This window comes from Eublepharis macularius, chromosome 5, assembly GCF_028583425.1.
Source record: "Eublepharis macularius isolate TG4126 chromosome 5, MPM_Emac_v1.0, whole genome shotgun sequence".
Lineage (NCBI taxonomy): Eukaryota > Metazoa > Chordata > Lepidosauria > Squamata > Eublepharidae > Eublepharis > Eublepharis macularius.
The window spans coordinates 133,531,786-133,555,459 of record NC_072794.1 but is presented as its reverse complement, the minus strand read 5'-3'; the positions used below and the strand labels follow the sequence as shown (position 1 = coordinate 133,555,459).

The 23,674-nt window shown below is 43.1% G+C and overlaps 1 protein-coding gene across 4 annotated transcripts in view; it reads right to left on the bottom strand.

The window, feature by feature from the left end:
* The window catches only part of CBFA2T2 (CBFA2/RUNX1 partner transcriptional co-repressor 2), a 97,312-nt gene extending 76,717 nt beyond the window's left edge, over nucleotides 1-20,595 (bottom strand). For all 4 annotated transcript variants that reach the window (XM_054981531.1, XM_054981533.1, XM_054981534.1 and 1 more), the window contains exon 1: nucleotides 20,516-20,595. In XM_054981531.1, the coding sequence (XP_054837506.1) occupies nucleotides 20,516-20,543 (28 nt within the window). In that variant the 5' untranslated portion in view covers nucleotides 20,544-20,595. The remainder of the gene's footprint in view (nucleotides 1-20,515) is intronic.
* Nucleotides 20,596-23,674: the final 3,079 nt, after the last annotated feature.

The window sequence follows — 23,674 nt, the reverse complement described above, 5'->3', positions numbered from 1 at the left end:
TTCAGCAGAGGCCTGGAGCTGCAGAGTTTTGTTTAACAGAGGTGATTTACATTTGGTTCACTGCTTCTGAGTGGAAGATTGATTTTATTTCAGTATTATAGATGGCCCTTAAGCCTCTGCAGTGGGTTAAGCTTAAAGCATATCAATGGAGGCAGTACTTTCAGGATAAAGGTTTCTAGCTAAAGCCAACAGGCTGAAGTCTCAAAGATGAAGTCTTAAAGCCAGGTACATGCAGGGCCACTCGATGCATAAAAGGCCAGGGTGTCTATAGCTTTAATAGCTATATTAATAGCTATATAAAGGAAGGGTACAATTTTTTTGACTGTGCATGCCAAGATGAACTGCCTTTATATGAGAAAACAAGCACATATATTAATAAGACTTAATATTAAGATGCAATAAGAACCACCCAGCTAAGCATGAATTGAGTAACAATGGCTTTAATTTAATAAACGATTCTGATTGGGCTTTTTCAGTGGTGCTGCCTAAGCTATGGAACTGCCCCTCACACTAATAAATAAACAGTCTGTGTGGGGCATTAGAGGTGCTAACTATTCTGCTTATCAGGGATAACAGGCCCTTTAACAGACTTCAAATTTTGCAGTGCCAGTCAAAACCTTATTAGGATGCTCAAATATCTAAGGCCTGCCCTGTCTCCTATTCATGCCCCTAAGTTAACCTTTCCAAATTACAGCACACAGACAACCCTCCTCCTCCTACCCATAACAGTAGCTTGAGAAGTACATTCCAACGTATCCTCCTAGTCTTAAAGGACCATCGCCCTCCACAAATAGGTAGAGCATCGACAGGGGTTGAGAAGGGAAACAGACATACTCCATTTCCTCAGACAGGAAAACCCTTTTTAATTTTTACCTTTTGTTATTTCAGCCCATCTGCTTTCTCTAAAATTCACAGAGTTGGGTGTAAGTACTATTTCCACAGATAATATCAGATGCACATTCTTCAAATGTGATTTTACTTTCTTCAGAATGTGACAGACTTCTAAACTGCCAATCACCTGGTTGCCAACGGTGAGTAAAAATCACTGTCAGGCAACCTTTACAAAAGTTGATTCCCACCCCCCACCCCCCTTACTGATATAGATGTGTGACCAGACAGGCTAGTAACAATTTTTAGGGCTGTCACCCTATGAAAGAAATCTTACTTAACTGTATGAGGTTATAGTGTCATCCTAAGCAGAGTTATACTCTTCTAAGTCCATTTAAATTTATGAGCTTAAAAGGGGATAACTCTGCTTAGGATGGTTCTGCTAGACACATTTCTTAAAACCTGCATACAAAAAACCCTGCTTGAAAATTCTAAAGAAAAAAAATCACACTTTTTATTTATATGAGCAAGATTCTCAGGAAGTTTGACCTCAGAAAAGTGATTCTTATTCTTGCACATGCAAGAGGGAAGGCATCTTAAGGCAGTACATGTTAATCCATAGTTTCTTGTATTAAAAATAATGTACATTGCTTTATAGTTTGCTCATGGGGCTACTTTCTAGCTGATCAAGGTGTTTTAGCTGACCAACTTAATTGATCCATCAAATGTTACAGCTATGATTTTTTTAATGGGCTAAAGTTAAGTAGACTTAATTAGAAGACCATTCTGCTCTCAGATGTCACTAAACTGGCATGAAGAAACCTCAAAGTGTGCCAGTTGTACAGTCAGGAGAGCTCTGCCTCAAGGAACCCATAGGACCGCCCAGCCTCAGTGGCCTAATAATCCCTGGCATCGCTACTGAAAGTGCCAAGAAGGGGACCAACTGTGGCAGGGACACCTGTCTGATACAGAATGGCTAAAATCAACCATTCATTTCACACAGGCCAGCAAACAGCTGTCAGATGGTAATAACTTCATCAATGCCAACCTGGACTGCAGCTGATCCAGTGACCTCAAAGTGAGAAGCTCCATATGCCATCTCTAATCTGCTAGAAGCCATTTAAGCTTCTGCAAATAATTAGTCAACCTTTTTTCCCTATTTCGTGCAAAAAAAATCCCCTGAAATTTAAATACAGCTGAAAAAATTAATTGATCAACTGCAACAATTAATCAATTATTTCATTAACAGGGCAACGGCATAGCCCTAATTAAGCAGCTTGCACCCAAAGGCAGCCAAACCTCCATCATTGGAAGGGGAGTGGCTGACGCTGCTGCCATTTCCATTTGCAAGCTTTGTACATCTCTTGCTTTCTCCCAAGTTAACAAACTGGGAGGTTCAAAACCCCAGGCAGAAAGCAGGATTTTGCTAGGAGGCTTTGAGAACCCTTCCATCTGACAAGCAACTTTTACTCACTTTTTTTTTAAAATCAAGGTAGGGTTTTTTGTGATGCTTTCATAATACAGCCCCATTAAATAAGTGATAGTGTTTGCAAAGGGGAAAATTGATCAGTTGGACTGACTTCTCTGACATAATCCATCAGCATAAAAATTCTCCTTTAAGAGCCAATCCCCACAAAACCCATAGCCATCAGGACAGTGTAAATATATACCCGAACCACTCTAATTTCTATAATCTTTGCAAAATAAATGGGATCTTATAGATGAAATTTTTATTTCAGCATAAATTTGCCTAGACTCGATCATACTTCGTCAGATTCCCTTATCAAGTTGCAAAGTTTTTTCTTTTTTTTTTCTTGGTAGCCATGACTATGATTTACAGAATTTGGGAATGGAACCAAAAGCAAAAATCATCCTGTGTGAATACAGCCAATTATCCTTGTCTGCCTGCCTCAATATTCTCCTAACCACTATGTACAAAGAGGTGACTTCTGCATGGCTTTGCCGATCCCAGCACACGCTGAGTGTGTTAGCCTGTGTGTCAGAAGAACATGTGGCAGCCCCAGGTGGCCTGGAGCGAAAGCTGCCTGCCTACAAAGGAGTTCAACAGCTTGATCACATCTTCCTCCCTACAGTGTTTCACAAAGGATGGTTAGCATTAAGCTACATTAATGCTAATGTATAACTACCACCAGAAGAAAATGGGGTGGGGGAGGAGGACTTTGTATGAATTTCAGATTTTGCAGCTCCAACAGACAGACAAAATATGAAGGCTTTGTGAGGAACAATGGCTTGTTTTGTTGCCTTAATACTAAATGAACTTTATAACTCCAAATAAAAAGTTTTTTTTCTGTTTGAAAAATCGGTCACAACAATGATATCCCTTGCAAAGGTCATAGTGAGTGCAGAAGTTTGGACAGAACTATAGCAATCCCAAGAATGGTCCAAAGGCAAATGAAGCTAAGACAGCCAGGCCCTGGAAGCCGCCTGGAGATGAGGGCACCTGGGGCCCATGCTGATAGACAAAGGCTGATAGACAAAGAATTGGGTGTATCTCTGGTACATCTTTATTTCACCCTTCTTCCAAGGAGCTCAGGACAGTGTATGTGGTAGTGCCTTCCTCTATTTTATCCTCTCAACAAAACTGTAAGGTAGGACAGGCTAAGTGTGACCCAAGGTCACCCAGTGAGCTCTCATGAGCACCTGGGGGAATCTGAACCCAAGGAATCAGAACAAGAAGCTAATCACTGACAATTTGTTCTCAGTGCCCCACTTCTGACACACGAAAGAGTTAACACTGCTATACTGCTGCCATATCTATAGTCTGTATTCAACATCCTACTGCCCCCATACCTAACTCTGGTTTTGCACCAGCTCCAAATATCCTTGCTCGTATAGGTCCATGTCAAATGCAGTGCCAAACCATGACTTGGCTCTGTGCAAATGAGCCTGGATGATCCTAAGACTCACATGCCATCTCCACCAACACTTCCATTCTCCCGGTTTTCCGCCAACAATAGCTTTTTGTCACCTCTGAACAAGAAAACCCAGATTTCAAGCTGGGAATGAACTACAGGTTGGAATTCTCATTTGCAAAGCAATGCCAACCACAGCTTGCTTGTTCAGATGTAATGAAAAACTATTAGCAGAAAACCAGGAAGTAATTACATTGCAGCAGATGAGAGGACCACCATTTGATGGTCTGTATACAAACCGTGGGTTTAGATTAGTTTCATTTAACAGTGTTGCTTTCCCACAGTGTAAGGCACCTTCTGCAAGTGGAAGAAACTGTTACACTAGGGGAAGGTGCCACTGTTAGAGGCACAGATCCATGGGATCCAACCCTGTGAATGACAGTGACAGAAGAACTAGAAGCCTAACGATCCCTGAAGTTCATGTACACAGCACCAAACCAAGCCATACGTCGAAACTGTGCCATAGCTTTCCCTCTCAAAACACTCATCTTCAAAAGGTGCTAATTCAAAGCTAAAATGGTAAGTGAGCTCAATGATAAATGGTCTTCAACACACAAAACACTACAGCTCTCAGAGGTAATGATATCATTTCTGTTTTGCTGGAAGCAACCCCGTAACATAGCATTAGCTGTTTGCCAATGAAAAATTGTAAAATGCATTACAGACGTGATTTAGCACTTTGGATATATTTCCAAACACACTATCCAACATAGAGCCAAGAAAGAAAGAAAGATATTTTCAGCTGTCAATGTTCTCTTTTAATGCCAAAAACGGAACTTAAATTAGCACTTATATAGCAAGGATAGTCAAAATTAGATCTATTTATAATTAAAGCAATTGGGGCATTTTATGACCTTAATTTCTCCCCAAATTCAGTGGCATCTAACAGCAGATCTGTGGCATAAAATAGCCCATGCTAACAAATTAACATTAAAAAACGAGATATAGTTTAATAGGGTGGCTGGAAAGAACAAAGGCAGAGTTCTGCAGGAAGCCAGCCAGATAAGAGTGCATTCCAATCTGGCCCTTCCTCATAACGTACAGAGAGGGAGGGAAATGCCCCAGGAGTCTCCCCACCTGGCTGTGCCATGAGGTGACAGCCAAGGAGGGGGGGGGGTGTTATTTTCAGCAGAGATGTGTTCTTTCCTCCAGTGAGATCTTACCAACTGTTCAGATAAAAGTTATATCATAAATAGAACTTTCAGAGAAGCTCTCCTTCTTTAGAAGGATCCAATGTTACTTTGAAAGCTGTCCTAAAGCTTGCAAGGGATAAAGGCAAAACTCCGTTTTAAAAAAATAATCATGGTTCTAAAGAACGTGAGCTTCTCTGACAAGACATATTGAAATTTTCGGTTCTTGGTTTGTTTGATTCTAACTGTTATGTAAAACAGGCTTAGGGATTCTCTGTTAAATTTCCCTTGCGGCCTGTGCACAGTCCACTTGTAAAAAAAAAGGGGGGGGTCTGGTGAATGAATGCACATACAGTGCACAAAGATCTTTTTGCAGAGGACAAATTTGCTGTTCAACACATGGCCAAACTCTCACACAATAAATTAACCGTTTGGCAGCCGCTGAGCTATTGCTGGAGCCAAACCAATTAGGGCTTTAATGTGATCCCAATTTCCTTTTTCTGAGCATAAGAGGAAAGGAGGGGAGGAGGAAAGAAAGGGGGGGTTAAGTAAGTAAATCCCCTTTTGCTTTATAAATCCTTGCCAATCATCCCAGATAAACCTGTCACCCACAGCTCTCAGATCTACATTCACACTCCTAAACTCAAGAAAGGGGCTACGGGTGATCACACATGGCATTCAGTGTCTCTGAGTCCTGACATGTGTTTTCCATAGTTATGAAATTCAATCATTTAAAAAATATTTACTGAATTTGGTCTTTAATCAAAGAAGGATGGCCAGAGATAAAGAAAGCTTAGTACAAGTTACTTTTCTAAGCAAGAAAAGTCAGTGATGTCACCAGATAAACTCAGTTCCCTGCCCTGGAGCGTCTCCTGGTCTTTACTGGGATTAAAATAGGTGAGAAAAACAGACCTGTTGGAAGCCAAAGTCCTCACGTGGACAGAAAGGTTACTCTGAGAAGAGGGGAGCAGGGAAGAATCTGGCAACATAACATCTCCCAAAGTAACTGAAGGAAAAAAAAAACCAGATGGTGTTTGGGAGAGAGAGTATTCTGTCTTATTTTAAAAATCTCAAAATAGTTTACATGGAAATTATGCTAGTCTCCCATCCAGGAGCCAATAAGATTCACATCTTCACTTTGCTTCAACAATGCTATGAGATACTCTCAGACAATTAATTTAGTTTCTTAAAGCTCCATCAGAACCAGGAATGAATCAACAATGCTGTCTCAAACAGTGTTATGTCCTTTTAAATTCACTGAAGACAATGAGCTTAGAAGGGTGAAACTCTGTTTAGGGTTGCACTGCAAGTGGCTTAGAAAATGAGATTTACAGGTCGTCATCATCATCATCATTATTATCATTATCATTATTATTGGTCATTTATAGTCTGCCTTTCTCACTGAGACTCAAGGGGGATTACACAGAGTGAGATTAGCATATTCATTATCAAAGATATTTGTTCATCATACATAACACATCAGCCCTCTTCCCCTCACAAAGGAGTCAAGATTCCTGAATCAGGACTGAGCATGGAGTCCAAAGGCACACCCCATGGATAGGTATTATCGGTGGGATTTTGTTATTTTTTTCTCCTCTTTTGAACATTAGCAAACCCCTCCCCCAACAAACCCTGCATCGCAAACTGCTTTCGAATAGCCCCTTGGTTTCAAATATAATTTGCCATGTGGCATGAGGAAATACAAGCTAGAGAAAAGTGATGCTGGTGGGCAAGGCAGAGAACTTGAAGGACAATGTGCTTCCCAAGTTAATGCAGCTGCAAAACCCTGCTTTCTTCCAACTCAGTCTAGCCCACAATATGGCCCCCTACCTTGACATGGACAATCTGGTCCCCTGGATCCACCCCAAGGTAACACTGAGACTAGACTTCTGCAATACACACTTACTAAGCCCAATTCAAGGTACTGGCTACCACTTATAAAGCTCTTCATAGACTTGATCCATCATATATATGCGACCACCTCTCTCCCTATATTCCACCATGGCAGCTCTGGTCATCTGAACAGGGCTTTCAACAGCTGCCAGTACATGTACATTTGCTGTGGTGGCTCCTATTTTATAGAATGGTCTACCTGAAGAGGTCAGGAAAGCTCCCACTCTCCTGGCCTTCTACAAACAATACAAAACTGAATTATTCAAGAGGGTTTTTTACTCAGATAGGAGGGCTGTACTGTAAGGATATGGTCTCAGAAACCCATCAATAAAGGGATAGGGAACTCATCAGTAACCAGATAAGGAGGGACCACAGACTTTTACTACCATTACTGTAATTACTGAGGGGCCATTGACTTCTATTGCTGTAAATATGATCCAACTAGGTAATTCCTGCATTGTTTAATATCTCAGTTGTATGTCAGTCATAGATTGCTTCTACTGTGTTTTAACATTTCTTCATCTCTGTACTGGATTTCTTCTGGTTTTTACAAATTTGCATGTATATACCTATTACATGTTGTCCGGAGTGGCCACTGCCTATCCCAGACTCAGAAGGGACGCCACCCCCTCGGAGCCCAGGCCATGGAGGGCTGGACAGGGAGGGGTGAGGTGCCTTAGGGGACTGGCTGCCCCCTGGGAGGGGGAGGGGTGCTTTAAAAAGGCCAGAGAAGAAAGAGCCAGAGTGACCTGGCAGGAGGTGTGTCACTGCTCAGTGGGAAGGAGAAAGAACCAGGTGATGCAATCCCCTCTCTTCCCCAATTCTGAGGCCTAGAGAAGACTCCCTATGCTTACCTGGCAGGACAGTGGAGGAGCAACCCAGTGGGGCGGTCAGAGTGGCGGCTCACACGTGTTTATTGAAATGTCTTTGATATTGTATTGTCGAAGGCTTTCACGGCCGGAGAACGATGGTTGTTGTGGGTTTTCCGGGCTGTATTGCCGTGGTCTTGGCATTGTAGTTCCTGACGTTTTGCCAGCAGCTGTGGCTGGCATCTTCAGAGGTGTAGCACCAAAAGACAGAGATCTTTTGACAGGTGACACTGAGAGATCTCTTGACAGGTGACACTGAGAGATCTCTGTCTTTTGGTGCTACACCTCTGAAGATGCCAGCCACAGCTGCTGGCGAAACGTCAGGAACTACAATGCCAAGACCACGGCAATACAGCCCGGAAAACCCACAACAACCATCGTCTTTGATATTGACTGTACTGACTCATACTGCATACTCCAACTTGAGTCTCAGTGAGAAAGGCAGACTATAAATAAATAAATAGGTCTCCCCTCAAAGTTATCTCAGACTCCAGTTGCTACAAAATATCTCAGCTTAGTTATTATTGGGAGCTAGGAGAATCAATATTACTCCCATTCTGCAGTCACTCAACGGGTTGCAGATCCATTACTGGGCTCAATTCAAGGAATTGGCTATCACATACAAATGGTCTTGGTCCCTCATATCCTCAGGACCACCTCTTTCCCTATTCTCTGCTATGACAGCTTTGCTCATCTGAGCAGGTGCCACCCTTACACATGGGCAAAATTGACAGAGACCTGGACACACACATTCTCTGTTGTGGCCTCTACCTTACGGAACGGCCCACCTGAGAGGTCAGGAAAGCTCCCACATTTCTGGCATTCTGCAAACTATACAAAACTGAATTATTCAGTAGGGCTTTTTTACACAGGCAACAGGGCTGTACTGTAAAAAAATGGTTCCAAAAGATGCTTTAGTAAAGGGATAGGGATCATGGACTATACTATTATGCACTGCATGTACTCTGTTGCTGTAATTTCTACATCATTTAATGCTTTGTTTCAGCTGTTTCAGAATTCTGCAATTCAAACCCTATTGTATTGTTTATTGGATGTCCCCCATCCCGTTGATCGTATTGACTGACACTGTGTAATCCACCTTGAATCTCAGTGAGCAAGGCAGACTATAAACAACATACACAAACAAACCCTCTCGAGCAGAAGCAGTTGCACAGATCTTGCATCCCAGCCTCCAACTTTTCTTCCAGTTTATTGGATGGTGCCACAATTACGAGAAGGAATGAATGAAAAGAGACTACCACAAATGGTCCCATTTATTGACCAGCAGGGAGAAGTAGAAGCAATCAAAAGATAACCCAATAAATACCCCAGATCTGGGAGGAAGGACTCCACCTCCATTTCTGCACTTTTCTTATGTTAATGACCAATGTGTTCACACAAGTTTTGATCAACAAAACCGATGCCTCCTCTTGAGGTGCACCAAGGTGATTGAGGTGATTGGTGGGGCTATTAAGGAGTGGGCCCAATCCTAAGAGACCGTGAATAGAAAGGAAACAAGGAAGCAGTAAAAGGGCACCCAAGAATGGTTCTCCTGAACCATCCATTTATGCGCACCATAATCATTTAATGTTTATAATAGCTTTGCCAAAGCACACTGAATAGTTACTTAAAATTCTTGAAGGGTCAGCAAAAAAATGTAACTCAGATTTTCGTATCTGACATCCAATGAGATCCTCATACAATATCCATCATTCCATCATTTAGGCACTCAGTGAACTCACATGGTATTATGCAAAGTGAAGTGAAGCTAAAAACATTTACCCAAAGACCAAAAAGAATAAGCAATGGCAGATGAGAGAACAGCTTTTTATTATTTCTCTGCAAAAGTGCCATCTACTCAGACAAGCTTAACTACAGGTGCTGGGGCCATTTGGATCTGACAGCTTCTGCCACATGCAAAGAAGCATCAGATAGAAAAGCCCCTACGGGTCATCAAAGGCAAAGACTAGAAGAATATGCTTAGCAGAACAGACAAAACGGAAGCACAACTCCCATTTTTTCTTTCCCTATTTTATCTGAAACGATCTTTAAGTGGCCCTAAGTAAGACGTGCCCCCTTCATTTGGGAAAAGTGCTTTTAAAAACAGAAAATACACAATCCAACTTTTCAAACAAATTTCCTAGAAAAATGGTTTCCGTATTTTGACCACATCTCAAATTATACATCATCAGAGATTGCTCTACTAAAAAAAAAATACATGGACTTTGTATTTTATTAAACTCTGTCAAGCATTTGCCTCTCAATATGGGATTACTAGAATGTTTTTTGTAAATAACACTCTAGTTTAACTGTTGAATATTTATTAAGTTTTCATATGTTAAATGTTATATGTTAAAAATTAAAAAATAAATTTTTAAAAAAACAAAATACATTTTCCCAAAGGATTTACAGTCTTCAAAGAGAAACACTGATAACCTATGGAGATATTTGAATCCATGGAATTCCGGATTCGCTTCAAGGTGCTGGTTTTGACCTATAAAGCCCTAAACGGACTGGGACCAGCATACCTAAGGGACTGCCTCTCCCTGTATGTGCCCTGGAGAATGCTCCGATCAGCTGGAAAACATCTGCTGGTGGTCCCTGGCCCCAGGGAGGCTCGGTTGGCCTCAACCAGGGCCAGGGCCTTTTCGGTCCTGGACCCAACCTGGTGGAACTCTCTGTCTGAGGACACCCGGGCCCGTCAGGATCTTCTATCATTTTGGTGGGCCTGTAAGACGGAGATGTTCCACCAGGCGTATGGTTGAGGCCAGCATGAGATCCTCACTGAGCCTCCCACCTGCTTCCCACTAAGTGTGGGGTTATACACTGTCCACCGGCCGGCTGCCCAATGTATGGGTACAGCACAGGGCTATGTAGTGCTCATTCATTAGCTCACCCACATATGGGTTGGACTACATTATCTGACCGCTTCCCTCCTCCTATAAGTTGATGGGCAGGAATCTGGAATTGACCCCATCTTGGGACAGTTATTATCTGTTTGTGGATTTTATGATGAACTGTTGTTTTATGAACTGTTTTAATATTTGTATTATATTTTTATAACTGTTGTACTTCGCCCTGAGCCCGCTTGCAGGAAGGGCAAGTTAGAAATGTAATAAATAATAATAATAGCTACCAGCCTGAGATAAAGCAGTGGAGAAATCTAAGTAAAAGCAACACATCAAGCTAAAGGCTAGACTGCCAACAAATAACCTGTATCCTCCATTCTCTGGCTATTGATTTATTTAAATTATTTATAATCCGCCTTTCTCACCAAGGCTGAAGGCAGATTACACAGTGTAAACCAATACAATCAACAACTGAGACATTCAAAAATAATACAATAGGGTATGCATTGCAGAAATTTGGTAACAAGCAGAAAACTGATACGGAGCACAATGTTGAAACAAAACATAATCACTTTTGACATGACATAAGTGAGTGTGCATAGTAGTACAGTCTACAGTCCCTACCCCTTTATCGTGGCATCTCTTCAAATAATTTCCTTACAGCTCAGCACAACCTTATTACCTGTGTATGAAGCCCCTGCTGAATAATTTGGTTTGCATAGTTTGCAGAAAGCCTGGAGTGGGAACTTTCCTGACCAGAAAGTTCATTCCATAATGCCGGGACCACTACTGAGAATGCACATGCCTGGGCAGCTGTTGATTTTGCCCTTTTTTAGGGGGGCATCTGCAGAAGGTCCTGTTTAGAAGAGTAAAGCTGCTGAGGCAGAACATAGGGAGAGAAGCACAGCCATAAATATAATAATAATATCTGATTTATATACTGCCCTTCAGGATAACTTAATGCCATCCCCAGAGCAGTTTACAAAGTGTGTTATTATTATCCTCACAACAATCACCCTGTGAGATGGGTGGGGCTGAGAGCTGTGACTGACCCAAGGTCACCCAGCTGGCTTCAAGCAGAGGAATGGGGAATCAAACCTGGTTCTCCAGATTAGATACAATATCTAGTATACAATTTATGATATCTAGTATACAATGCTGCTTCTTTCTCCATATCTATACATAAAGCCTTTGTATAAAATGCATTTGGTTTTGCTGCTTGAAAAATGGGCCAGACCCAAGGCATTCCTCCCCTATCCTTCTTTGTATTTTTTGTTTTTTAAAAAATTGTAACATCTAGGTGGAGGAAGGGTTCCGGGGAACTGGAAAGCTTGCACACTGTTATGTGTCATTGGACTGGCCCCAATAAAAAGTATTTCTTGGGTTGTGTTCTTGGTTTTGAAGGGGGGGATAACCCTCTCTGTCCATAATAGGACCTACAAAGGCGCTTACAATGCATTAAAAATGAAAACCAGAAATGGTCACTCGTATCAACCTCACTAAGCATTAAGCTACTAAATCCAACCTGATAACTAGTCAGTTACCTGATAAATTGTCTACAGAAGACACATGGAAGATTAGCAGGACCACCCTTAGGAGAGTTACACCCTTTGGAGTCCATAGAGGCTTGCAACTTCTAATGCTAGCCCCAAGGCTAAAAAACTAGATGCACCTAAGAGGGCACTTAAAAGGGAGCACATTGAGAGCGGAACTACAAGTGACAAAAGGCACAGGTTGGACACTTGTCAGCTTCACTCAAGTTTTAATGGGAAATGTAGGCATCCTGGTCTTGCAGCTTGGCTCTCTGACTGCTGTCCAATGGACTTTTCAACTGTCACTTGTCCAACATTCCGCCAAGCTGCCCACATTTCCCATCAAAACTTGAGGGAGACTGACAAGTGTCCAACCTGTGCCTTTTGTCACTAGTAGTTCCACTCTGACATAAGCAAGTTCAGGGTCAAGGATGACTAGAGGAGATCTCCTCATTCTTGGGCAGCAGGCATTGATAAAAAAGATAAGTTAATCCTTCTAGACAGAGAAATTGATTCAAAACAAACTAGTAACCCATCAAAGTCCATGCTTGGTAGCACTGAACTGATAAACCCAATTGTCCCAATATGTTAAACTATTATTATAATTATATAACATACAGACTACAGATGTTGCACAACTAGTGCCTATAAGCAACACATCTTTAAAAAATCCCAATGGACTCTCCTCTTAAACAGCCATGTTTTCCCTTGCAAATATTTGAAATACTATAAGGAGAAGGAGGGAGTGGCCAGGAGCCTAAGGAAAGGGGCAATTTAGAACTGTGAAACAACAAGGGAAGTGGGGGGGGGGCTGATGGATAAATAGGTATGTCCCAGGTGGGTTTCAGCAGTTTGCAAGTGTCTATACATATGTCTCTCTCCCCACCACACACACCACATTGTGAGCTGCCAATCCTTAATTTAACTTTTCCAGCAGCCACTGGAGAGAAGGCATAAGAGACTCACAATATGGTGGAATGTGCTTCATGGTCAATACTAAAAACAATTCTATCAGAAAGGGGTTCAGTCACAGAGCTGCCAACTCCAGGTAGAAAAATTATGGAGATTTAGGAGTAAAGCCTGGGGAGGGCGGAGTGGAACTTGGTGGAGAATAATGCCATACAGTCCATCCCCCAAAGCATCCATTTTCACCAGTATGAGGAGATAAAGGGGGAGGAGGAGAAGGATAAATGTTACTGCAAACCCATGAAAGTTAACCTTTTTAAAGTTCTAATAATATGTTACCACATTCGGTGTGGTTTCTATAAATGTGACTGATTACCTGAACAAGTCTTCTCCAACTTTTACGCTGAAAGACATGGGTCTGCTTACACTTTTATGCATGCACGCACGCACACACACATTAAAACAGAAATAACGGAAAGAAACAAGAACTATTAAAAACAACAGTCACATTTTTTATTTACTTCATTTATATCCAACCCTTCTTCCCAATGGGACCCATTATTCTCTCCATTTCATCCACACAACCCTGTGAGGTAGGTTAAGCTGAGGGTGTGACTGACCCAAGATCACCCAGAAAAGTTCCATGGCAGAGTAGGGATTTGAACCTGGGTCTCCCAGATCGCAGTCTGACACTTTAGCCACTACATTATACTGACTCTCTCACAGGAACATTTCAGTGCAAACATCCAGATCTCATGAGGAAGATACTTGGCAATTTCTGCAGCACGCAAGGTGGAGTGATGGTTGATCCTGGACATGACCTTTACCAACCTGTTTATGTAGTTATAGCAGGTGGTGTACAGGAGAAGTTTTTCTATGCTGCTACCCCAACTATGTTCTCCTAGTTGTTGCTAGAGTTGGGGCAAGTAGATATTCCTGTGCCCTTGCTAACAAATGGCAATAACCCTTCCCCACCCCAAAGGAAAGCTATGATCTATACAATGGCATTCAGGGAATATTTGACCATGGTCCTATAAGAGATGGTCCACTGATTAACATGCCAATCCCAATGTCTCCTTTTGTCCCTATCCAGACTTTTGCACACAGCAGCAGGAATGCTACTGCATTTTATAACTGCCGGACACTCCCTCCCACAGCAGAGCTGGAGAGGTGAGCCCCAGACAGAAGAATCAGAAGGTCAAGTTCAAAAAGCTTGAAAAACACTGGCAAACAGAAGACGTTTATAGGACACAAGTACATTCATGCTTTGCTGTCCAAACAGACAAGAAACAAATAGGGCATTCCATATCACTGGTCAAACTCACATAACTGTCGTCTGAGCCTCTTACAAAGACTTTAATTCTCTTAACTCAATTTAGTAATTTAACATATTTTGTAGTATTTTGAGCATCCACTGCTTAAAGAACTAATAGTTTGTTTCTACTGGTACACTGCAATACAGCTTCACTTTGCAACTGCTCCCATTACTGGGCATAGAGGTTTGCCACCTTGCATCAGTCTTTAGGCTACTTTTCTATCAGACTACTCCCTGCAAAAACACTTCCTCATTTTCCTTGGGCACTGGGATAACTTCTTCAGCATCTGCGCTGCCAACACAGGCCAATCATCAATTGCAATTCTGCACTTGTACCAATATACCAATATCTGTCAGTTACTCAAAAGCATCATGTCAGCTTCACTGTGTTAATGACCAGCCTGTAATTTATTCTTAATTCACAAATCCATAAAGTGACAATTTGCTGCACAGAACGAACAGGATGTTAGCACAGTAACTCCCTCACATTGCATACTACATAAAATATGCCCATAGCAATACTAATGCACTTCCTTGTACTTCTGCCAACTTTCTAGCTTTCAAGGAATCCATGGGACAACTCTTACTACCCTAGCACAGTTTACGCCTTAATTAACAAACGAGGGTAAATGGAAGAACTTATTCACTCTGAGATGATGGACCCTGGGTTAAGTGGCTTTAAAAAAGAATTATGGCCCAAATTTATAGACACAGTATAAAGCAACAGCTGCTAGCAATAATCGCTAGAAGAAGCTTCCAAGTACTGGTTGCTGGGGATCCAACAGGAGAAGACCTTCATAGTCTACCCAAATTCTTCTGGCAGGCTGCTGTTAGAAACAGAATGTTAGATTAGGCCACCCTTGGTCTGATCCAGCACAGCAATTCACAGAGTGATTTGAGGGCATTCACAAAAGGGCAATAAAGTCTCATTCTCAAGCAACCTTCGGAATACTTCATTTCCAGGAACAGACAGACCAGTTTGGAACCAATGAACTGCATTGTTGTTCATGAATCTTGGTGCTCCCAGCAGGGTGGTAAAGTGAAGTCTTAAGTCTCCCGGTACGTATTTACATACATGAGTCTGGAAATTAACATGACAGCTTCCCAACCTTGGAGGGCAATCACCATCTCAAAAGAAGGTCAAGTAATCCCCTAACACAGCTCACCACTATAAAGAATGTGAAACTCTTTTTCAAGTTCAGGCGCTTGAGCTAAACACAAAACTCCTCTGCCAATTTCCTTCAACAAAGAGCAGTTAGATCCTAACAATTCTGGTGGATCTAAACGGCAAAAATTTCTTATTCAGCAGGAGCACAGCCATCACAAAGAGAGACACTTTTCAAATTTCCATTCACTCCCATTGGATCGTTTTCAAAAGGGCAGAATGTTTCTTGCGCTCATTCGGAGCCGCCTGGGGCAATACCTTTTCACGTGCCAATATTCACTGTCATGAATATTCAGATCTTAAAAAACAGAATCCTCTAGGGGAGTAATGCTTGTGTACTTTCAAACTTTCTTCAATTGTAATATTCAGTTAGGGCAACGTTTTTGGCAGGCACGGTCATAAATTGTATTAGCTACCAGAATAAGGCTTATGAACAAACCAGTGTGGTGCAGTGACAGAATGCTGAGCTTGGATATAGGAAACCAGCTTCAAATTCCTATTTAGCTCAGCTGTTAAGCCCATTGGGTTGCTTTGAGTAAGATACCATCTCTCAAGTCTAAACTGGCTGGCTGGCTGACTACAGGCCAAGAAAGTTAGACAAGCATCAACTGATCTACACGGGACTTTATTTTATTTTTACTTAGAAAAGTCATATACTGCCTCACCAGAGACCTGCCATCAGTCTTCAGGCCTTTGTAGGTTTCTTAAGAAAAGTAAATTGGGACATAGTCATTGCACAAAAAGGTTTCTGTGGTTATCAGAATGGACTTGGAGCCTGTTCTAACTAGGAAACAGAAAGGGCTGCCTCAAAGCCACAGCCAAAGTTTACTATTGTGTCTCCCACAGAAGCCAACACACTAGAAGAAGTTAGAACCCCAGAACACAGAAATGGCCACAATGGTACAGAAGTATCATGCTTCCTCTCTCAAGAAAGAGGGTATTTAAAAATAATAATAATAATAATAATAATAAGGCTATTACTTAAGTGCATGAATGTAACAAAATGCAGCTGAATTGTCCAAATTCAGTGGTCCAGCTAGTCTAGCATCTTCTCACAAAGTGGCCAACCAGTTGTTCTAGAGGGCCAACAACAGGGAATAGAGGCCAAGGGCTTCCCTGATGTTACCTCGCAGCACTGGTATTCAGACATTTGCTGACACTGTACATGGAAGTTCCCTTTAGTCACCATGGCTGGTAGCCGCTGACAGACCTATCTTCCATGAACCTGTCTAACACCCTTTCAAAGCTATGGCCGAATCCACACTTACCGGCACAGCGCTAAGCAGGCAGAGTAAGAGCGTCTTTCTGGCACGATTTATGACGTCATCGCACCATGATGCCACTCTTGTGGCGCGACAATGTCATAAAACGTGCCAGAAAGATGCTCTCACTCCGCCTGCTTAGCACTGTGCCAGGTAAGTGTGGATTTGGCCAACCTGTGCTAGTGGTCATAACTACATCTATTGACAGTGAATGCCATAATTTAACTATTTGTTGAGTAAAGAAATACTTCCTTTAGCCCATTCTGAATCTATTGCTCATCAACTTCACTGAGTGCCCCCAGTATTATTGTATAAGGAGAAAAATGTGTATCCATTTTCTCCACCCCATACATAATCAACGCAAATGAGCATCAAAGTGAAGAGAATAAACAGTGTGGTATGAGGGATGCTACCAACGCCAAACAGCAAATTTGCCCAAGATAATACACATCCATCACATTTTGTCCTCCCTCCCTTTGATCCTTTGCCTCTCACCACTGTTCTTTGTATCCTCTTACATATATGTTCAGCCTACACAGAACAGAGAAAAACCACGCATCTACTTTTATTTATGGATCAGAGTGCTGGATAACCAGAAAAACACTACAGTGAAACAAGCCACAAGAGAACTGACAAGGCCAGGGTCGATTTTGGGATGGAATAAAAAACAAAGTAGTGAGAAACAGATGTGGCTTGGCCGAAGTGGAAATAAGTTGCAGAAAGCAAAGCTGCAAGCTGTAGTGCTTGCAGGAATGCAGAATGAACATGTGTGCAACAGAATACAAAGAACAACAGTGAAAAGCAGCTGAATGGAGCAAAGGCCCAAATGTACTGGATGCATATTATCAGCATCCAAGCCCAGGGCGGACCAGAAGTACAGCGTCACAGCTGAGTATTGGGCTGAACCCCCCCTCCCACGCAGTAAGCTTCAAACAGCTGGAGAAAACCATAAAAGCCAAAGGACTCCCTCCCCCAGTCCCTCAAAAGTGTGTAATGGGTCCCCGTGGAATGATGGGGGGGGGCGCTACCAACGTTAACAGCAGAAAGGGACTTGCATACTTGTAGGGATGAGCTGTTCCTCAACACAGCAGTCAATGGGATTCTCCTAAACTAAGAGTTCTCCTAAACTGAGCAACAATGAGTAAACTTGTGTAAGAGTCAAAGACTCTTACACAGAAAAGTCCCTGGATCTTGCAAGCTAGCCTATAGCAAGAAAGTAGCATAAATAGCCGGAAAGTAAAATAAACATTAAGGAAAATGCATATCCATTCCAACTCCATAGGAAAATTATGATAATTATCTACTCTTTTCAAACTTATATTGCATTGTTTACTGGATGTCCTATGCTATCCAACGGAATTGGTTAAGCAAGAGAGAGAGAAGATAATCTACGTCAATGAGAAAGGTGGCTAAAAAATCAAGTGAATAAATAAATGAATATACTATCTCACCTTGATCCTTTCTGGGGCTGCTCAGTTGTGCTACCCCTCCCCAAAAGAAGGTAAGTTAATGAAAACTGCTAAAATCTAATCACTGTGAAGATAAGTATTTGTGAAATCAGAGCCCTGTAAACCATATGACCATAAGGTCCCCTGTGTAGCTCTACAGTAAGCAAACCATATTTCTTTGTAGATGTGGGCCACATGTGATATCTATAACCATCTGCTTTTTCTTATCACTTCAAAGCTATTTCAGCCTATGTTGAAGCATGGAGTACAGCAGAGAATACACTTCCCTTCCCACACAGCACACCATTTCTGCACACTAAGGCTACATTTGCAACAACTTTTTTCCCATAATGCCTGTCTTAGCCAATTATACCAGCATGATAACTCTGCTTAACTAGCTCACTTCTGCATACCCTGTTCCACTGACAATTCACTACTTGCCTTTTCCCATCATCTGCCTCCAATCTCCTCTTTAAGGGGTGTGCAAAAGATGCATATTTTTAAAATCATGCCAATTTTTTAATGCAGAGAAACAGTTCTTGAAAATCCAACGGCTGTGGCGCCACTGACTGTTTAAGTTGGCAATCCTAAAACTTAATATGGAGTTTTTCAGCATTCAGTGAAGGATTTACTTCTGAGCAAACATACTTACATAAGAACATGTGAGTTGCCATGCTGTATCAAACCAATAGCTCATCTAGTGCAGCATCCTGCTTCCACCAGAGGCCAGTCAGAATCACGGAGGAAGTCCAGAAGCAGGGCCCACAGACAAAGCTGACACCTACCGATTGCTTCCCAACATCTCACAATCAGAACCCAGAGCCCTATTCATCTCTTGTGGCTTATAGCTCATGTTATGCCTATCCTCCCTAAATGTGTCCACCCCTCTTCAAAAACCACCTACTCCTGTGGCCATCACCACATCTAGTGGCAGCAAGTTCCACAAGTTCTGTGAGATACTGCTTCTTTTTGTCCATCTTGAAGCTACTACTAATCAGTTTCACAGGGTGACCAGATGTTCAAATACTATGCAAAAGGAAGCAAAGGTTCTCCCTCTTCACTTCCTCTACACTATGTGTAATTTGTATACCTCTACATGTCACCCCTCAGTAACTTTTTTTCTTAAACAATAGGGAAAGTCCCAAATGATTTTGTGTGACGTAATAGGGCAGCTGCTCCAATCCTGCAATCATTTGGCTGTACTTTTCCCACAACCAGAACTGTATACAGTATTCCAAATGCGACTGCACCATGGACCTGTATTAGAGCGTGACTATACCGGCAGTTTTGTTCTCAGTCTCTTCCTGATGATCCCTAATATGAAATTCTTATCATCACAGTGCAGATCTGGGTCTCCTGGAACTCTGAATAACAGACACACTAAAACAGGACCCAACATCCACCTTCCTCTACTGGGGACCTCTCCAGAGGTTGGCCCATTTCAAGCACTGTGTTTGTAAAGCGCACTCAATCACATCAGGTTTATGGCAAGCCCATCGGATTTTCAACGCAAGAGATGAACAGAGGTGGTTTGCCCTTTCCTGCCTCTGTATAATGACCCTGGACTTCCCTGGTGGTCTCCCATCTAAGAACTAAACATGGCCAAGGTCAGGGGTTTTCAAGTGTCAGTTCTGAAAGTAATTCAAGAACCCAACAAGAACACTTTATTCTGCAAGGCATTCTGAAATGGTCCAGGAAAAGGACTGGATTTCTCAAGCACCAGGGATAGAACACTAATTTCAGCACACAAATCTCACCCGCCCAAACAGAAGGTTTCCAGTCTCCTATTCCCCTCATAGCACAGTTCACTCATACAAATAACCCCAAATACACGCAGCAGGACAGAAAGGGGCTCCTACAGGACAGCACTGCTTCTAAATCCCACTGGGGAGGCAAACCCATCAAATGCAAAGGGAATAAACGTATAATGCGAATAAAGGGGGGCAGAATTAGGCGGCCAAGGGCAGCGGGGTGAATTTGCAAGGACTAAAGGCTTGCAGAGGGGTGAGAGATCCCGTAGCGAGAAGAGGGAACCGCAGACTTGAAACCGAATCCGCCAGCAGAGGCGGATAGGAAGGATGGGGAAAGAGAGGATCCGGTAAGAGAACCGCAGAGGCAGGGGATGAGCGGGCGAAGGAGGCGGGGGCCGAGGAAGGATCCGGGACGGAGAAAGCCGGGAGGGAGAGCTGGAAAGAAGCGGAAAGGCGAGGGCAGGCCGGGGCAACAAAGGGGCGAGAGGGAGCGCAGGACGAGCGGCCGGAGGAGAGGCTAGCCGTGCGCCGGGAGCCCCGGCCAGCAAAGCCGGAGCGCGCAACTCCCGCGGGGGCAGGCAGCGGATCGGGAGGGCAGCGGCCCTCGGCGGAAGGGATCGGCGGGGCTGCTTACACTGGGAGGCTCCCGGGACGCCCACCATCGCCTTGCTGGGACCGGCTCCTTCCCTTTGTTGCGCCCGCCGTACCGGAGACGACTAGCAGCGAACCCGACGGCAGGCAGGCAGAGAGCGCCGCCCGCGCCGCGCTAGGCCCCTGCCAGGCCCCGCCCTCCACCGGCCCGCCCCCGGCGACGTCACGCCGCCTCTCCCCCCGCGCCCCGCCTTCGCTCCCGGCCGAGCGGGGCTCTGGGGACGGGCGCTCTCTCCGGTCTGCGCGGCTGGGCCGGGGAGTGGATGCTGCGGGGTTCCACGGCGCCTATTCTGGAGCGTCCTTTCCTCTTCCCTGTCCCTCCCGACGCCGTCCGCTGTCTCTTGTTTTTGGTCGGCGGGGCATCGCTGGGAATCGGTGGGTGTGAACCTGGAGGGGAATAACATTTAGTTGCGTGGGAATAAACGGCTCACACATCCTTGCAAGAACCGTCCTGAGTCTGTTTTCTTGGAAGTAAGGCTGCCTTCACACGTGCTGAATAATGCGCTTTAGACATCGTTTGCAAGCGGGTTCCCTATTTCACACAGTAAAATCCAGTTGTAAAGTGCATAGAATGTGGCTTGAGTGTGGCTTGAGTGTGCCTTATTCAGCATGCGTGACGTGTGTAAACGAGATAAGCCAGGGCTTTGGGATAAGTTGTCCTGGGGTTAAAACGTACCTCAGTTCCCCTAGGTTCGACCTTTCTTTTAAAATATCTCAAAACTATGCAGAATCTCTTTTTTACCATTTAGTGGAAACAACATAAGCATTGTATTCATTTTCCTTCTTTAAAAACCTGCTGGTTTACAGGGCGATGCAACAGTGTTTGCCTAATTTTAAACTGGGCCATAATTTGGAGCAAGCATGTTGATAAAACACATCACAGGGATGCATGTGCAAAGAACGGCATTCTCGTTTTAGTACCTATGTACTTTTTAAAGGCAGAGAGCTCGCACCTACCTTTCGGCTCAGGTTTATTCCATAATAGGAAAGATGGGGAATAAACCATTGGCAAAATCTCCACCACAAGCAACAACACCCCTATCAGCCCTCCAAGATAGTTGGGGAGTTTAGGGATTTTAATAGACCAGTTTTCCCATTGCCCTCTGTTTAACCAGCTCTCAAAAGTTCCAGGACAAAGAGTGTGTGAAAAAAAGAGGTTCCTTTGTGGCTTTTGCTGCCTCTGAAACAGGCACTATACCAGGTAGTAGAGGGAACAGTCTGGAGGACCAAAAGGAATCATTCCTCCCATATCTCCCTTCATAGGCTGGCATGGCACAATTTCCTCATTTCAACAGTGGCAAAAGGCAAGGTCCGTACTCTGTTCTAAGCAGGGCTGTCTTCTTTTTGTTAATTTATAATATATATTTCTGCTTATGTTGAGAGCCCTGAGTCTGTAGAAAGCTTGTCTGTGGATGGTCTGGTTTTGTTGCTTTTGTGATAAGCACAAACCACCCACTTTTGTATTTGATATAAAAAAAAATGATACTTAACTGTAGCCAACTCACTATGCAAGCATAATCTCAGACTTAGATTTGTCTCAAAGTTTTCTTTCATATTATGCAGTTGGCAATAAATATTGAGTGGTATTTAGTCTTGGTGAGAAAATCAGATGATAAATAAATATTATTTATTCATTTGCCTCATTTATACCCTAGATTTCTCCCCAATGGGGACCTAAAGCAGCTTACATTCTCCTTTTCTCTGTTTTACCATCACAACAACCCTGTTAGGCTGAATTTGACTCAATCAGGCTTGGATTGAATAGAGACTGTGAATGATTATCTCATTATCAGAAGTAACTGATCCCATTATCTGAAGCTACTGATTGCATCTACTCCCCCCTTTCCTCTCCACCTATATATCTGACCAGTTTCTTCTTACCCTCCACGCATCTGACGAAGAGAACTGTGATTCTCGAAAGCTTATGCTACAGTAAAGTTGGTTAGTCTTAAAGGTGCTACAGGACTCTTTTTGATTTTGCTACTACAGATTAACATGGCTAACTCCTCTGGATCTGTTAGGCTGAGAGTGTGTGACTGGCCCAAGGTCTCCCAGTAGGCTTCCATGACAAAGCAGGAATTCAGACCTGGGTCTCCCAGATCCTAATCTGACCACTATACCATCCTGATAAATAAATAGGCAGCAAAATCCTTGGCAGATTATGCAGCTAAACCTTCCAGATCACTAGGAAGCCACTGCCTGAGTACATGGCACCAGTGTACAGAGGGGCCAGGGTATTCATGTCCTTGCTTTTAGGCAGGCATAATCCCAGCGGGACATTTCTCCTTTCAGAAAGTAATCTTGGGGTATTGCTTTAGTGCATTGCTTTCTGAGTTCAACTTGGTAACAACTTGCCTAGTCAAAATGCTTTTGAATTTTACAGGCTACCTAACAGCAGGACATATAGGATGCATCAGGGGGCTCTACTCTGCCATGGAAGCTTGCTGAGTGACCTTAAACTAGTATCGCACCCACAGCATAACCTACCTCATGGAGGATAGGAGAATGGTGTGAGCTGATTTGGGTCTCTACTGAGGAGAAAAGCAAAGGATAAAGTAGACATAGATTCGATTAGGCTCTGTTAGGCACAGGAGCAGAATTGCTAACTACAGGAAGAGGATGGTGTTTTCTTTAAGTCACAGTAATGGGCTAAGTCATCACCCTGGGCTAAAATGGTAATTAACCTTCTCCGGGTGACACGTCTCCAAGCTACAGTATTTCACCTTGTGCTTCTTGGCTTTGGAAATTGTTAGCACACCTGGTTCATTATAGGGCTTGCAACAATTCATAACTCATAATCTTAACATGCCAGGGAATTAGGTTAATCTTGGCAATGATTGCTCTCTAAGGAGAAAGAGGAAGCCAAATGCCAAAGGGAAGGAGCTGATCTCAGTTGAGACAAATGTCGCTTTACCACAGAGGTGAAAAGGTTCTCCTACAGGGAGTGGGGCAGCCACCTTGCCACATCTTTTATTGTATCTGTTCTGAATTACCTGGAAGGAGGGAAGGTAAATTGCCAGATAGAAGTATTTCCACTTCTCCCAGAATAAACTCATGTGCACCATTATTAGCTTATATACACTGACTACTGCCAGGATGTAACATTTGGCCTCTTCCCAGCCTGCTTGGATTCATATCACCC